Source organism: Chelonoidis abingdonii, chromosome 2, assembly GCF_003597395.2.
Source record: "Chelonoidis abingdonii isolate Lonesome George chromosome 2, CheloAbing_2.0, whole genome shotgun sequence".
Lineage (NCBI taxonomy): Eukaryota > Metazoa > Chordata > Testudines > Testudinidae > Chelonoidis > Chelonoidis abingdonii.
Genome location: NC_133770.1, coordinates 258,660,391 through 258,676,836, shown reverse-complemented (window position 1 = coordinate 258,676,836; position 16,446 = coordinate 258,660,391). Strand labels below are relative to the sequence as shown.

Here is a 16,446-nt window from a genome sequence, read left to right as displayed (position 1 = left end):
AATGCAGCATTTGAAAACAATAAATAGGGACCACTTGGCAAGTACCATAGGGATAACCTGTTAATTTTCACTGAAATCCATTTAGTTTGGAGAAACTGTTTGGAGGCACAGAATATGGAGAAAAAGAAACATTTTAATAGAAATCAAGGAACTTCTCGGGAGATGTTTGGCATGTGTGCATTTTACAGGAAGGGGTGGAAGATGGAAGGCATTTCAGAGATGTAGTGATTTGTCCTAGCCAAATCAGTGCCAGGGCTGGGATTTGAATCCCCTACTTCCTGTTCCCAGTCGAGTGCTCAGTCCACTGTGCTATGCTGCTCCTCCATTTGAATGAGCCACATTTTCTTTCTGAACTGCAGTACAGGAATATCAATTCAAGTATAGCCCTTTGAACAAACAACACTGGTTTCAAAGGAGTCACTATGTGGTGCTCCACAAAGTTTCTCTCCAAGTACTGGACCCTGACTTTCTTCCACTTACTTTGCTCCTGCTGGAGTACTTTCAGGGACAAACACACTGTAGGACACGTTAGTAAACTGAGGAAGTCTGGAACCAACCAGGATGGAGATGGAGGCATAAGGACTTTTGTTGCCGTATTCATCAGTGGCCTGCACTGTGACCATGTATTCCTTATTCCAAGTTAAAGGCAAACCGGTTGTCATTATAATGCCTGTATCCATATCAACTTCAAATCGCTCTTCGCCACCTATTAATAGATGTACAAAAACCATTCTAGTAGAGGCATCACAGTAAGAACATTCATTTGCATCTTCATTACCTTTAAACTTCGGCTTTGAACCCCTCATTTTTCTCTACACATTCTCCCTTTTAAAAAAAACAACAATTCTTTATTTTACCCCTTGTCCATACTGTGCATTGTGAGACAGACAGTATACATATGTTCTATATGGACAACGGACTTTGTGTCAAGTGACAATTACCCAATATTGTGCACTAAGAAAAAACACCCAGGACGCAACTCTAGCTCTAAAGCTAGCTGTCTCGTGCCCTCACTCAGCAGCCTTCAGGCTTAATGCACTACAGAGCTATATTAGGACATGTGCTCATTATCTAACCCTAACAATGAGTATGGGACACCGCATATTGGTATGCTGTCATTGCAGCTCTCAAGGTTAGTTCTGCACAGTTCTCAAAAAAAAGTATCCTTCCCCATCCTGAAATTCTCTCGCCACTGCTGGTCAGCCCCCATCAGCACAACAATCCTTTCCCCACCAATCCACGGTGGCTTCCCAGCCCCCCCACCCCCCATAAAAGGCATTGAACGCTGTGTGTCGGTAATCCAGCCCAGGAAACCCCTCCCTGAAGAACACTACACATCAGTTCATAGCAAACCACATCTGTGTGTTCAGACAATGTGAACTGAGAATGGAACAGGTATCCCATGTGCATGCTGAACAGTGTGAGCCCTGGGATTGTTTTCACTATGAATTGTGGGAAGTCAAGTGGGTTGAATTTTATTTTTTTTAAATCCCATGTTTCCACTCTCTCCGCCACACACCTCCTTTCCAGGTGGGCTTGTGCTATTTTCTAATTTCTTCTCTGCCAACATGGACCCAGCAATGCTCCATGCACGAGAACAACTGCTTGGGCTGTATTACAGCAGTCAAAGCTGGATGAATTTGGCATTGGATTTTGCATGTCACACCATCGAGCAGATGATGTGGAAGCAGAAGAATACTCTACAGCAGCAGCACCTCCGCTGGCAGCAGGAGAGCACTCAGAAGAGATGGCACATGGACGAGGAGGAAGAGGACAATGATCCAAGCTCGATCACCTACACAGCGTTTATCGTCATTTCTGGATCTGAGAAGCCAGCATGGATTGGTGGGAGAGGATTGTTCTGCAGATTGGAGCCAAGTAGCAATGGTGACAGAATTTCAGGATGGGGAGGGCTAACTTTTTTGAGATCGGTGCAGAACTGACCTTGGAGCTTCAAAGACAGTGTAGCAACATGCGGTACTCCATACTTGTGGAGAAACAAGAATGCCATGCCACCCCGGGTACTAATGGATTGTAGCCAACCAATTTGGCATGGGGTGATCAACTGTTGGCAACATTCTCAAGCAGATCTGCTATGTCATTGATAAAGTGCTATCTAACAAGGTCCTAAAGCTGGGTAATGCTCTGGAGACTGTTGATGGCTTTGGACGCGTACAGTTCACAAACTGTATTGGGGCAATTGATACAACACAATTCATCCCCCACTAGAGCACAGAATTTATTCAAACAGAAAAGGGTATTTCTTTTTGGTGGGAGATTTACGGATATAAATGCAGCGCGGTCTGGAAGGGTCTAAGATTCTGAGATCTTTTAGCACTCAGTTCTGTTTAGATTAATGGAGAAATGAATGTTTGCTCCCAGGACCACTGAAGACATTAATGGTGTGGAGGAAGTTTGATTATTGTGGAAGACTTGTCTTATCCTGTTATGCCCTGACTAATGAAGCCATACAAAGGCCACTTGGACAGCAGGAAGGAACATTTTAACTATCGCCCAAGCAATTCCATCATAACAGTCGAGTGTGCATTTGTCCGTTTAAAGGCAGATGGCACTCTTCACGGAACAGCTTGGAAGCAGCCGGAAAAAAAGATGTTTGGACCATTCACTGCCTGTTGTGGTCTGCACAATATTTGAGAGAGCAAGGGAGAAAGCCTTAACAATGGGTAGGAAGCTGAGGTTCAGTGACTTGCTTGGTGGTTCAAGCAGCCAACCAGGTTTCCCTTTGAAAATGGTGACACCCAGGGGAATATTGTCAGGGACGCCTATTGTTCATATTTTAAGTCTCCTGCCTGAACATGTGCAGTTGTTAGCCCATGGGGGAGGGGGAACTGTTGGGATAGATACATTTCAAGCATTGGGGTGTAGCGTACGAGTGGCGGAAGTGGAATGCTCTCTATGTACTTCTGAAAACCCCTATGAATTATTTCAGCTTTATTTAAAGGATTTTCATAATTAAGTGCAATAAGGACTCATAATGGATTGACTAAAATGGTTTTTATTATGAAAGAACAAAACCAAAAATACAGTTTTTATTGAACTAATGGGAAAAAATATGTTTTTGTATTTGAAAATACATTTAACTAAACAGTCTACTAATCAACAAATCTTTAATAAAGCAACAGTGCAGACAAAACTGAAAGAGCACCAGCACAAATAGAGCAAACACAACCAGGGGGGCGGTTGGTTGCCTTACAGTTACAGGTGAGTACAAGCCAGCCCTTTGCCTCTTCTTGCCTGCATGGGCTCTACGGTTAAGCGCTGTGGGTCAGAATTTTCAGGGGCACTGCTGGACTCAAGAAAGTGCTGGGCTCCCAGGAGCCAGGGTTCTCAGTGCCCCGAGGTTGTTTTGAGAGGGGGATGGCCACTGGTAGCACCACTGCAAGGGTATGGTGGGGAGGACTTGCTGCTCGTCCCAGTACCCAGTATTGCCCAGGTTGCAAAGGACATGGATGGATCCTGAATTCGGGGACTGCAGGGCCTGCTGGCCTAACATGAGCTGTTTTGGAGAACATTCTGGTTCAGGATAGCATCCATGAGTTGCCTATGCCTCTCCTCTGTCTTTTTCTATGCTCTTCTTGGCCATGGCAATGCTGTCCTTGGCCACTGCCATAATCTCCCAGGAGAGCTGCATTTCCTTCTCCCTCTGGGTCCGCACCTACAGCCTCCACCGCTTTCCCAGAGAAAAACCAGACTCAACTCTCTGCCAAAAGCTCAACAAACATCTTGTCCTGAGTCTTCCTTTTACATCCCCTTCAAGAGGACAACCTCACAGCAGTACATAGAGGCCCTGTCCTTGACGCTCTGGCTGTTGCAGGTGCTGTGGCTGTAGGAGATCTGGCCAAAAGAGCTTCCTGAACCAAAGCTTCTCCCCAGATGGTAATGAGATCCAGGGCCTCAGCATGACTCAATGCAACTGTGCAAGGCATGTTGTATGGTTTCAGGAGTGCTATCACAGCTATACTGCAACAATGATACACCAGGATCCAGGAGTAAATGGGCAAAATGTGGCTCTGTGCCAGCTTTTAAAAGATGGGGAGGTATTGTCCTGGGAATTTGATACAAGAGCATGGGAGGGCACACAGGTAAATGAACAGGTCACTTAACAGACAACCTGCAAAGCACTACAGGATAATCACTGGAAGCACACAAGAAGTGGCATACAGCAATTGTGTGCACACACACAATAGACCAAACTAATTCCATTTGAAGCAAACCCAGTCTGCTTTGCAAGAGGACTTCTGAGTCTGTGATAAATATGTAGTGATGGATCAGGTGTATGCAGACATTTTCAAACTAGATTAACTTGATTTGATCTGGTTTATACTACCCCTTTAGACAAGCCCTTGGTAGCACAGGCCAGACCTTAGCCTGATTCTGGTCACTTTGTATGGGAGTAACCAACTCCCTTACACTCATGTACTGGTTTAATTTACACCACTTTACTCATCATCTCTGACCTTCACCCAGTATGTCTAAACAAGGCTATTCTATTGAAATCTTATTAACTAAATGAAAAATTGGAAATTGCTAAAATAAAAATCTCATAGTCATGCACATTAATCAGTTGATTCAGAAAGGACTTACCTGCAATAAGTGCATAAGTTATCCCAACACTGGAGTTTTCATTGTTATTGTAATGGGCCACAAGCTGGTAGATCAGAGTGCCTTTCCGGGCATCAGGATCAACACGTGCCAAATAGGGGTATGGGTACATACCCCAGGATATAAGATCCTCTTCTGGGCCAATAATTGTCACGTGACACAAATACCAGTCATTGTCTGCAAACACATTACATTTAAACAAAATCAGAAGTCAGACCTAAGACAATTTCACAAATTTTAACCAGACATTTAAAATCTTCTAATCTGATTTACTGGTGAAAGACGGAAGAGTGCCTACTGTGTACATCCTAACATACAGACAAACACTCTGGCAAAAAAATCCACATCTGTGCTGACAGTTTGGTGTTATTAAGTGTAATTAATAAAAAGAAACCAATAATTTAACTAAACATATGTAAATAATCACATTATACCAGATACCTACAGTTATAGCTACATCATGGAAAGAGCTGTATTCTTCTACTTAAATGGAAAATGCTTGGACCAAGGTGCTAAGATAACTGATCCCACAAAAAAGTTTTATGTTTCACCTGCGATTCTAGACTAACCAGTGGGAGAACACAACAGGACAATTATGCAAGCGAGGTGTAATTATTTTACAGTGCCTGAGAGGGTGCTGGGAATTCCAAAGGAGAGACAAAGATGAGCTCCCAGCTCTGATCAAATTACAATCTAGATTTCAGACGTGATACCTAGTGGGAAAACAAAGAGGGAGACAAGAGAGGAAGGACATCAGTGGGAACCTGCAGCTATTTGGGTAAAGCATTTATACATAACGACATTTACCATCTTAATTTGTTAGATTGTTTCTTGCTGGCTTCATAACAATATCCTAGGGGATGCTAGGGTTGTAGACAGGCTTCTTAAAGACATTTTCCACAAGTACCAACAAATATATTTATGTTTCCAATCAGGTCTTAATTCTAAACTTTAAAACAAAAAAGCAAATCAAATGGAATATACAAAAGAAAGCTCAGTTGTGAGAAATGAAACAAAAGAGAATAAAGAAGGTGTATAAAGTTGAAACTCATGTTGTCTCCAAGGTAGCATAGTGCACTGATGGTATGTTTGTAAGGACTACATGATTGTCAGCGGAATATGCATCTAGATTTTTCTATAGTTGTCTCTCAGGAGTCTTTGAGCTGTAACTTACAGGATGCCACATTTTACACACAGTTGCAGAAGGCAGCATCACATCAACAAAATCAGTTTCCATGCCAAAAGTTGGTATGGGAACTTCAAACTCCTTTTAAATATAAGCCTGAGATCCAGAGTACTAAAAGTCTCATTATAGGTCTACAAAATTATGATGAATTCTCTTATTTTGCTGATTTTCTTTCTCAAGTTTTCAGTGAATTTAGGGCCAATGTAATATGAAAGATTTACAACTCGGCACAGTTTATCCACAGAACAGATGCACTGCAAGCAGCAGCATAAATTTCCTTGGGCTTTACTGCCAACAGGTCTAACACTCGTATTCTGGAGAGGCAACCTCCACGCCCACTCAATCCTTTGCCTCAGCATGCCCAGGGTTCCTGTTCACCAGCAGACACTGTTCAAGGAGATCAACTCATTTCATACAGGCCATTTAACAGCCAGAGGATAATGACTCTCATAATCACTAGCAATTTGGGCTGGATTTGATTTGGAAAGTTACCTGGTCTCTTGTACCAACAACATTTGCTGATTACCTTTTTTACTAAGAGGGACGCTGCCAGACCAAGTTAGGGTTAAAATCCAGGTTTTGTAAAAACTGAGCTTTTATAATGCCAATAATTTTCACACCTGCCAAGGACAACCCCCTACCAACACAGTCACTGGCTTTTTCCTTTGCCTGGGGGTGCTCAACCCCTGCTCTGCCCCAGGCCCCGCCCCTACCCCACCTCTTCTCTCCCCGTTCCAACCCCTCCCTCCAAGCATGCCACATCCCTGCTCCTCCCCACTTCCTCTAGTACCTCCTGCACACCACTGAACAGTTGATTACAGCGGGGTGGGAGGTGCTGGGAGGGATGGGGAGGAGTTGATCAGCAGGCACTGGGGGTGCGACGGTGGGGGCGAAGAACTGGATGCTAGTGGGTGCTAAGCACCGCTAATTTTTTTCTGTGGGTGCTCCAGCCCCGGAGCACCCACAGAGTCGGCAGCTATGCCTACCAAACAAAAACACAAATAGTAAGGAGTAATCTGTCCCAGTAAGATTTTGGTTTAGGAATTTTTAGATAGCTACATTTAGGTGCACATACTCTTTTGGTGTTAAATGTAGTGTTGCCACCTCTGAGGTACAAAAACCTAGGACATCCAGGATGCTGCTGAGCCCATAAAACTGGACAGCTGGCAGTGAGTACCCTTACAGATTTCCCAAGATAGCTACTTCAAAAATGGGACAATCCTGGGAAAGCCGGGAGAGGTGGCAACTCTAGTTAAACGCTAAGAGTGCAATCCTTGCCCCAGTGAAGTCAATGGCAAATCTCCTATTTAGTACGATGGTGTCAGGCTTTCACCTCAAAACTGCAGATGTATGGGTTAGCCAAAAGACAAATACTCACACAAAAAAGACAGGGATTTGTTTCACTGAGTTCAACACCATGGGCCAGGAGATCATTCATGTAACTCAGATGGGTGTGTCCCTGGATCGCTGTGTAAGTGCAGTGCCCTTCAGAGGCTTGCAGCTTGACATTAGCATCATACTGTGAGGGACAACCCAGGCTGGTGGGTTTAGAGGGTACAATGGTCCCACAGTCCAGGTTGCACCCTGGAGACCTTGTCATAACATGTAAACACAAACTTCAAAGAGCAATGAGAGGTACACTTAGGGGCATCTGGGAGGCGTTTTAAAAACGGGAGCGGATTTAACACTGTCATAAATAGAAAGCTAAGGGTTAATGTTTCTTTCACCTTTAAAGGGTTAACAAAGAGAACCAAACACCTGACCAAAGGACCAATCAGGAAACCGGATTTTTTAAAGGCTCAGGGAGGGAATGTTTGAGTCTGTGTCTTTGTCTGGCTCTCAGCTATGAGAGGGGATCTTTTCTATCTTCAAGCTTCTAATCTTCAGTTTCCAAGTTGTAAGTACAAAGGTAGAAAAATAATAGGCTGTTATTGTTTTTTTTTTTTTTACATGTGTGTAGTTTGCTGGAATGTTTAAAATTGGATATCTTTTTGAATAAGACTGTTTATTCATATTTTTCTTTTAAGCAATTGCCCTGTGTATTGTCACCTTAATGCAGAGATCATGTTTTTATGTCTTTTTCTTTCTTTTTATATAAAGCTTTCTTTTTAAAACCTGTTGGATTTCTTTCCTGTTTCCCTTGTTTTATCCCAGGGAATTGGGATAACTCACTAGGACTGGTGGAGGGGAGACGGGAGGGGGGAGAGGTAGAATCTCTCTCTGTTTTCCTTGAATCTGTGTGCCTCTGGGGAAGGGGATTAGATTCAAAGAGTTTGGATCAGTAATCTCTCAAGGTAGCCCGGCGAGGGAAGCCTGGGAGGGTAAAAGGAAGGGGGGAATGGTTTATTTCTCCTTGTTTTAAGAATCCAAGGGATTTGGGTTCTTGGGGTCCCCAGGGAAGGTTTTGGGGGGACCAGAGTGTACCAGGCACTGGAATTCCTGGTTGGTAGCAGGCTATCAGATCTAAGCTGGTAATTAAGCTTAGAGGGTTTCATGCAGGCACCCAGATTTCTGGATGCTAAGGTCCAGATTTGGGAATTATGCTTATGATAAACCACATACACATCACAGCAGATCTGCTCAATTTATAATGTTCCCAGTCGTTCCTTAAGATTCAGAGTTCACAGAGCTGCTCTTCAGAGCCCTGTAATCACTTAGAGTTAGAGACTCATTTTTTGCCTTCTGTTACACTTACACAGATATCACTGCAGTGTTAGCAGAACTCAGATGAATATATATGAATGTTCTTAGGATTTTGTGTTTTTTTTCCGCACTTCACTTTAAGACAAAAATCTGACAAGCAAGGTGGATTGCCCATGTCTGAAAGAGAAGGCAGCACAAATGGGGGCGGGGGGCAGGAGGGGAAGTGTTGCAGGAAAGGAGGGGAGGACTGGTGAAGACAATAAATCTCAGTTATCAGGTTTTCTCTTCTAGACACTGCAACAGGTATATTTTTAGTATTTGAAGGGAGAGGACAACAATTCTCCATTTGACATTAAACAAAGATAAATAAGCCAACTTGCAAAAGTGATTGAACTAAAAGCCTGAGCAATCTATATACACCATTACAGACATGCCAAATTTAGCATGGAGTGAATGGTAGAAGTTGATATGAAGGTAAGAGGTGGGTGTTTGGACTTGCTCCTTCGTAAGAGAATAACTTAGAACTGTCTTCAAAGGCAAATAGGAGGCTAGTCAAGTAGTGACTGTTTTACCCCACCACATGGAATAAGTTGCCTGGAAGCAGCACTTGTGGCCCCGGAAAGTTAGAGAACAGGGATTTGTACATTGAGGACTATGCCTCTCAATTATTTATGGAACAGTAGTGAGAAATTCAAAGCAAACATTTTTGAAAGTCACTATTATGGATATGCAGCAGCTACTTTACCCAACATTTGATTGTGCTAAGGATTTAACTTCAGTGAAAGAAAAACTGTTTCACCGAGTAGATATATTTTTGCCACTGATGCATTACAGTTGGTCCATTGTCAGAAATGCGAAAGCATTAACCGATCAAGACATTTAATCAATACTGTGCAATATTTTGTTCCACTGACAACTCACCATATCAAAATGGTTTTACCCACTGATGTTACAGCTCTTCCATTCTGTCAATACTAATCATCAACAACATTTCATAGAACCAAGCTAGAATGTCTGCAAAACAATACCACTGATAGCATACAGCATCTTGTCAATGTACATTTTTAAGAGACTAATGGCATGATGAACCTAAGAAAGGAAATTTAGGGGATGATTTCTCTTTCCACTTACACCTGTATATCTCCAATCGTCAGTGGAGTTACTCCCCATCTACACCAGACGGGGAGGTGGGAGAGGGAGGTGATGTGCAAGAGGTGCTCCAGTGCAGCCCTGCTGACAGGATTGCAAGGAAGAACTAAAGTAAAGGTAACTTTTAATTTTGTGGAATCACTGAGTAGTTAGCATTTTGTGACAACAAAAACAATGAAAAATTGCAATGACATCTATGCATTAAAAATACACTACAGGTCTGTCTCATCTTACGCTGGGGTTATGTTCGGCAATCAGTGCGTAAAGCGAAAATCGCGTATAGCCAAAATTACATTGAGTGTAATGGCGGGCGCAATCGCCCGCACTACAGAAACAGTATTTAAATTGTTATTTTTTTCTTTTTTGTTGTTTTTTCTTGTTTTTGCTGACCGCATAAAGCTGAAATTGCGCATGTTAAATGCACCTAAGATGCGACAGACCTGTATCTTTTAAACTGCTAAGGCTAAACATACTTCAGCAAGTCAATGAAGATACTTTCTGCGTCACTGAACAATTCCGTGCACCCATCCTAAGTGACAGTCCAAAAGAAAAACCTGGTCAGGAGTTTCTTCTCTGCTCTGCCCTGCCAGGACTACAGTCTTCTCCCTCATCACTCCCCCCTCCTCCTCAACAACACCTTATGCTTGCAGGGACTGGGTGTAAGTGTAACCATCTCTGTGGCAATGCAGGCAGCCCTCTGCAGCTCTGCTACCAGGGTCCTGCTTACTCACTCCCATTTGCAGAGGGTTCCCGCCACTATCACAATAGCCCTTTCAGCAGCAGGGTGGCCTGCCCTGCTGTTGGAGGCTCATCCTCCGCCTACCTCTCCTGGCCAGGAGACTCTGCTCTATTATCCAAACCCCTTCCTTGACGCCTAGCATGAGATACAAGCCCTTTGCAGCATGTCTCTCATGCTGGAGGCCAAGGAAGGGATTCAAAAAATGCAGAGGTTCAGATAATAAGGTTTTGGATAAATGGGAGTATACTGTATATAAAAAGTGTTTGTTATGGAGCTATTGCAAATGATTATGTTAAAAATAAAAGATTGCTACATCCCACGTGATTTATCAGACTGACTTTAGAAACTCAATCAGTGCTTTCCTTCCCCAAAAAGACACTGAAAACCACAAAAAGTTATTGTGTTTGGGGAGAAAAAATTAAAAAATAAATAATTTAACACTGGTCAGAATTACTAGTTCATTTATTCAGGGCTGGGATACCTTCAGTCTCCAAAAGCTCTCAATTGTCTCCATCACCAGGACCAGATGGTATTCACCCAAGAGTTCTGAAGGAACTCAAATATGAAATTGAAGAACTACTAACTGTAGTTTGTAACCTATCATTTAAATCAGCTTCTATACCAAATGACTGGAGGATAGCTAATGTGATGTCAATTTTTAAAGAGGGCTCCAGAAGTGATCCCGGCAATTACAGGCCAGTAAGCCTGACTTCAGTACCAGGAAAACTGATTGAAATTATAGTAAAGAACAAAACTGTTAGAAACATAGATTAACATAATTTGTTGGGGAAGAGTCAACATGGTTTTTTTTAAAAGGAAAATCATGCCTCACCAATCTACTAGAATTCTTTGAGGGGGTCAACAAACATGTGGACATGGGGGATCCAGTGGATATAGCATACTTAGATTTTCAGAAAGCCTTTGATAAGGTCCCTCACCAACGGCTCTTAAACAAAGTAAGCAGTCATGGGGTAAGAGATAAGGTCCTCTCATGGATCAGTAACTGGTTAAAAGATAGGAAACAAAGGGTAGGAATAAATGGTCAGTTTTCAGAATGGAGAGAGGTAAATAGTGGTGTCCCCTAGGGGTCTGTACTGGGACCAGCCGTATTCAACTTATTTATAAATGATCTGGAAAAAGGGCTAAACAGTGAGGTGGCAAAATCTGCAGATGATACAAAACTGCTCAAGATAGTTAAGTGCCAGGCAGACTGCGAAGAGCTACAAAAGGGTCTCTCCAAACTGGGTGACCGAGCAACAAAATGGCAGATGAAATTCAATGTTGATAAATGCAAAGTAATGGACATTCGAAAACATAATCTCAAGAGATAAAATGATGGGGTATAAATTAGCAGTTACTACTCAAGAAAGATCTTGGAGTCATTGCAGACAGTTCTCTGAAAACATTCACTCAACATGCACCAGCAGTCAAAAAAGTGAACAGAATGTTAGGAATCATTAAGAAATGGATAGATAAGAAGACAGGAAATATATATATATTGCCCCTATATAAATCCATGGTAAGTACACATATTGAATACTGCATGTAGATGTGGTTGCCCCATCTCAAAAAAGATATATTGGAATTGGAAAAGGTTCAGAAAACGGCAACAAAAATCATTAAGGATCTGGAATGGCTTCTGTATGAGGAGAAATTAATAAGACTGGGACTTTTCATCTTGGAAAAAAGATACTAAGGGGGGATATGACTGAGGTCTAAAAAATCATGACTGGTGTGGAGAAAAATAAATAAGGAAATGTTATTTACTTCTCATAACACAAGAGCTAGGGGTCACCATATGAAATTAATAGGCAGCAGCTTTAAATAAACAGAAGGAAGTACTTCTTCACATAACTCCTTGCCAGAGAATGCTGTGATGGCCAATACTATAACAGGATTAAAAAAAGTAGTAGATAAATTCACGAAGGATAGGTTCATCAATGGCTATTATGGGCAGGGATGGTGTCCCTAGCCTCTGTTTGCCAGAAGCTGGGAATGGGAGACAGGGGATGGATCACTTGATGATTACCTCTTCTGTTAATTCCCTCTGGGGCAACTGGCATTGGCCACTGTTGGAAGACAGGAAACTGAGCTAGATGGACCTTTGGTCTGACCCAGCATGGCTGTGCTTATGTTCTTATCTTAGACCCAGCTTCTTCCAGGAAACAACTGACTTCCTCCACAAACTCTGCAACATTAACCACCTCCCTCAGAATACCATCCTTACCACTATGGATATCACCTCCTTATACACCAAAATCCCTAGTTTTTTGTCATTTCAAGTACCTTGAAGGAAGTTCATGTAAAAAAACCTCAGGCTTGTCCTGGTAAAACTGGGGCATGTGTTCCTGAACAACAGGCATGAAACAAGCACGTATGTGGAACTAAGACATAATGGGCATGATCAGTATCAAGTTGTATATGTACATTTCTACTAAGTTTTGGAAAAAGTTATGTAGTGTTTTTCCATTTTTATAACCCATAATTGTCCAACAGCTATGAATGGCAGATTCCCACAGTGCAAAAAGGATGCCTTCAAAAACTCCAATATTAAAATTAAGTCTTTTAAATTTAAAACATTACCACAGCTGTTTTAATGAGACAAAGATCTGTTCCCATGATCAATAATGTGAGCATGTGAATTCCCCTCTAACAGTTTTTTTCCACTTCAGTCACTAATGGCATGTCCAAATTTGTGCAACATGCCTCATGTGCACAAATATGATGCACTAATAATTCATGGATATCCAATGGCAAGTGTGCAGATACCTCTTGCTAATACCACTGTTATCAATCAGTCTTATGTATCATCAGTGCTGCATCACAAGTCTAGATAATGTAAGTGTCTGGTAGATCACCCTGAATAATAACATACACAAAAGCATTATGGTTACTAGATCAGCAGCTCCAGAACAGCGGCAGTACATTGGCTGCTGGATTGTGTCATATGCGATAAAAAGGCAGAATTGCTATCCTACTCTTTGTAACAGTTTTCATCTTTCACAAGGAATTTCAAAAGAGGGCTGTTTTCCTTCACCCCCATTATTTGTCTATCTTGTTGATAACCTGATAAGCTTTCCCAAACCAGATGTCTGTTGTATTCTGTGTGACCTGTTTCCCCAAACCAGATGTCTGTTGTATTCTGTGTACCCTGTTTACTCTGTCTAAAATCCAGTGAATAAGACAGATGTGAAACAAGGATTTGCTGAAAGAACAGGAGTACTTGTGGTGCCTTAGAGACTAAGAAATTTATTTCAGCATAAGCTCTCGTAGCATCTGAAGAAAACACAGCTTTGGTAGCATGAAAAAGATTTATTTTATGCTGCTAAGAAACTGATCACACATTAACTTTGGGGAACTGTAATTTTAACTAGAAGATATGCATGGGAGCGCAGTGAGCCATACAAAACTTGTTTTTTCTGTTTTACAGTGGTTTTTATATACTTCACTGAAACGTGGAAGCATATACAGCCTCAATGTAAACACAGTTATACTTACAATTCACTCATTGTTCTGCTGATATCAACTATCAACAACAAAGTACTGCCCTCAGTAGCTTCCATTGATGACTACAGAAATTCTGTGCAAGTATGGATGGCATCAGATGCCCCCAAAGACTACAGCAGACTCTTGAATACAAACAAATCTTTGCCATCAGGCCACTCACTAAGAGTCTATTAAAAAAGGTTGTTAAATTTAACTTTCATCACACAATGTCCAAGATGCACTGGCCTCTCCTTCTAACAGCTTGTGCAAAAACCCTCAAGATTGTGGAGCCATAATACTAGCCAGGAATAATTACTGTGTTTATGTAACAGTAAAGAGTAGGGCTGTTGATTAATCGCAGTTAACTCACGCAATTAACTCAAAAAAATTAACCGTAATTAATCGTATTGTTAAACAATAGAATACCAATTAAAATTTATTAAATATTTTGGATGTTTTTCTGCATTTTCAAATACACTGATATCTATTACAGCTGTGACAGACCCAGGCCAGTGCGGTACAGGAGTCTGGTAGAGGACAAATATACTGGTCACTGGCGGAGTAGTTTTCTGTTCCCTGAGTGACCAGAGCAGGGGCTGCACTAGAGTAATCAGGAACCTGCTAGAACCAATTCAGGCAGACAAACTGATTAGAACACCTGCTGCCAATCAAGGCAGGCTAATCAGGGCACCTGGGTTTAAAAAGAAGCTCACTCCAGTCAGTGCAGGGAGGGGGAGCCAGAGGAGAGGAAGTGTGTGTGAGGAGCTGGGGAAGAGGCGCAAGGAGCTGAGAGTGAGAGGCTGTGCTGCTGGGGACTAAGGAGTACAAGTGTTATCAGACACCAGGAGGAAGATCCTGTTGGTGAGGATAAAGAGGTGTTTGGAGGAGGCCTTGGGGAAGTAGCCCAGGGAGTGTGTAGCTGTCATGCAGTTGTTACAGGAGATACTATAGACAGCTGCAATCCACAGGGCCCTGGCTGGAACCCGGAGTAGAGGACGGCCCAGGTTCCCCCCAAACCTCTCAACTCCTGATCAGACACAGGAGGAGTTGACCCAGACTGTGGGGAAGATCACTGAAGCCTGGTCTATACTACACGTTTAAACCAAATTTAGCAGCGTTAAACCGATTTAACCCTGAACCGTCCACACAATGAGGCCCTTTATATTGATATAAAGGGCTCTTTAATCGGTTTCTGTACTCCTCCCTGATGAGAGGAGTAGTGCTGAAATAGGTATTGCCATGTCGGATTAGGGTTAGTGTGGCCGCAAATCAACGGTATTGGCCTCTGGGATGTATCTCACAGTGCACCATTGTGACCGCTCTGGAAAGCAATCTGAACTCGGATGCAGTGGCCAGGTAGACAGAAAAAAGCCTCGCGAACTTTTGAATTGCATTTCCTGTTTGCCCAGCGTGGAGAGCTGATCAGCGATGGATGGCGATGCATCCCAAATCCAAAAAGAGCTCCAGCAGGACCGTACGGGAGATACTGGATATGATCGCTGTATGGGGAGACAAATCTGTTCTATGCAGCTCCGTTACAGAAGACAAAATGCCAAAGCATTTGAAAAAAATCTCCAGACTATGATAGACAGAGGTCACAGCACAGTGCTGTGTGACAAGTGTAATGGAAAGCAAAGAATGAAATGTACGGTCATGGAGGGAGGGAGGGGGACTGAGGACTCCAGCTATCCACAGTCCCGCAGTCTCCGAAAAGCATTTGCATTCTTGGCTGAGCTCCAATGCCTGAAGGGTCAAATATTTTCCCAGGTGTTTCAGGGTATATGTCGTCAATGTACACCCTTCCCCCGCCCCCGAAAGAAAGGAAAAAAACATTTCTGTCTTTTTTCATTTCACCCTTTGTCTACTGCATGCTGCTGGTAGACCGGCGTGCTGCAGCACTGAACAGCGAGCATTCCTTCCTGGTGATAGCAGTCATTTGTACTGTGTCTGCCTCATCATCATCAGCCCGTGAGTGCTCCTGGCTAGCCTTGTTAAGGTCGGGCGGGGCGCCTGGGTAAAAATGGGAATGATTCCTGGTCATTCTAGCAGAGTGTACAGAACGGCTGGTAACTGTCCTCATCATAGCAATGGAGGCTGAGCTCTATCAGCTACCCTTTCATGTCTAAAGAAAAGATTCTGTACTGCTTGGACTATCATAGCGCTGGAGGCTGCCTCCCCTTCATATTATCTCACTAAAAAGTCAGTGTTTCTTATTCCTGCATTCTTTATTACTTCATCACACAACGGAGAGGACACTGCCATGGTAGCCCTGGAGGTTTGGAGGAGGAGGAAGCAACGGGTGGGGTTGTTGCAGGGCACCCCCTAGAATGGCATGCAGCTCATCATTTCTGCAGGATCTCGGGGCTCTGACCCGGAGCAGCTGTGCTCTCTGGTTCTCTAGTACACTTGCCCCATATTCTAGACAGGACTGACTCTATTTTTAGATAAAACATAAAGAGGGAATGACCCAGGGAGTCATTCCCATTTTGTCCATGTGCCTCCGGGACCTCAGCGGGGCCAGCCAGGAGCATCATGACAGCAGCAGACGTACAGAACGACTGATAACCATCATTTCATGCCAATTTACAATGGCATGGCAGACGGTGCAATAGGATGGTAA

The 16,446-nt window shown here is 42.9% G+C and overlaps 1 protein-coding gene across 1 annotated transcript in view; it reads right to left on the bottom strand.

Annotated features, from left to right (window-relative positions):
- The window catches only part of LOC116815492 (neural-cadherin-like), an 88,404-nt gene that overhangs the window by 61,044 nt on the left and 10,914 nt on the right, over positions 1–16,446 (bottom strand). The window contains exons 2-3 of the mRNA XM_032763922.2: positions 4,606–4,800; positions 481–706 (exon numbers count right to left, since the gene is read on the bottom strand). Coding sequence (XP_032619813.2) covers positions 481–706; positions 4,606–4,800 — 421 coding nt within the window. The remainder of the gene's footprint in view (positions 1–480; positions 707–4,605; positions 4,801–16,446) is intronic.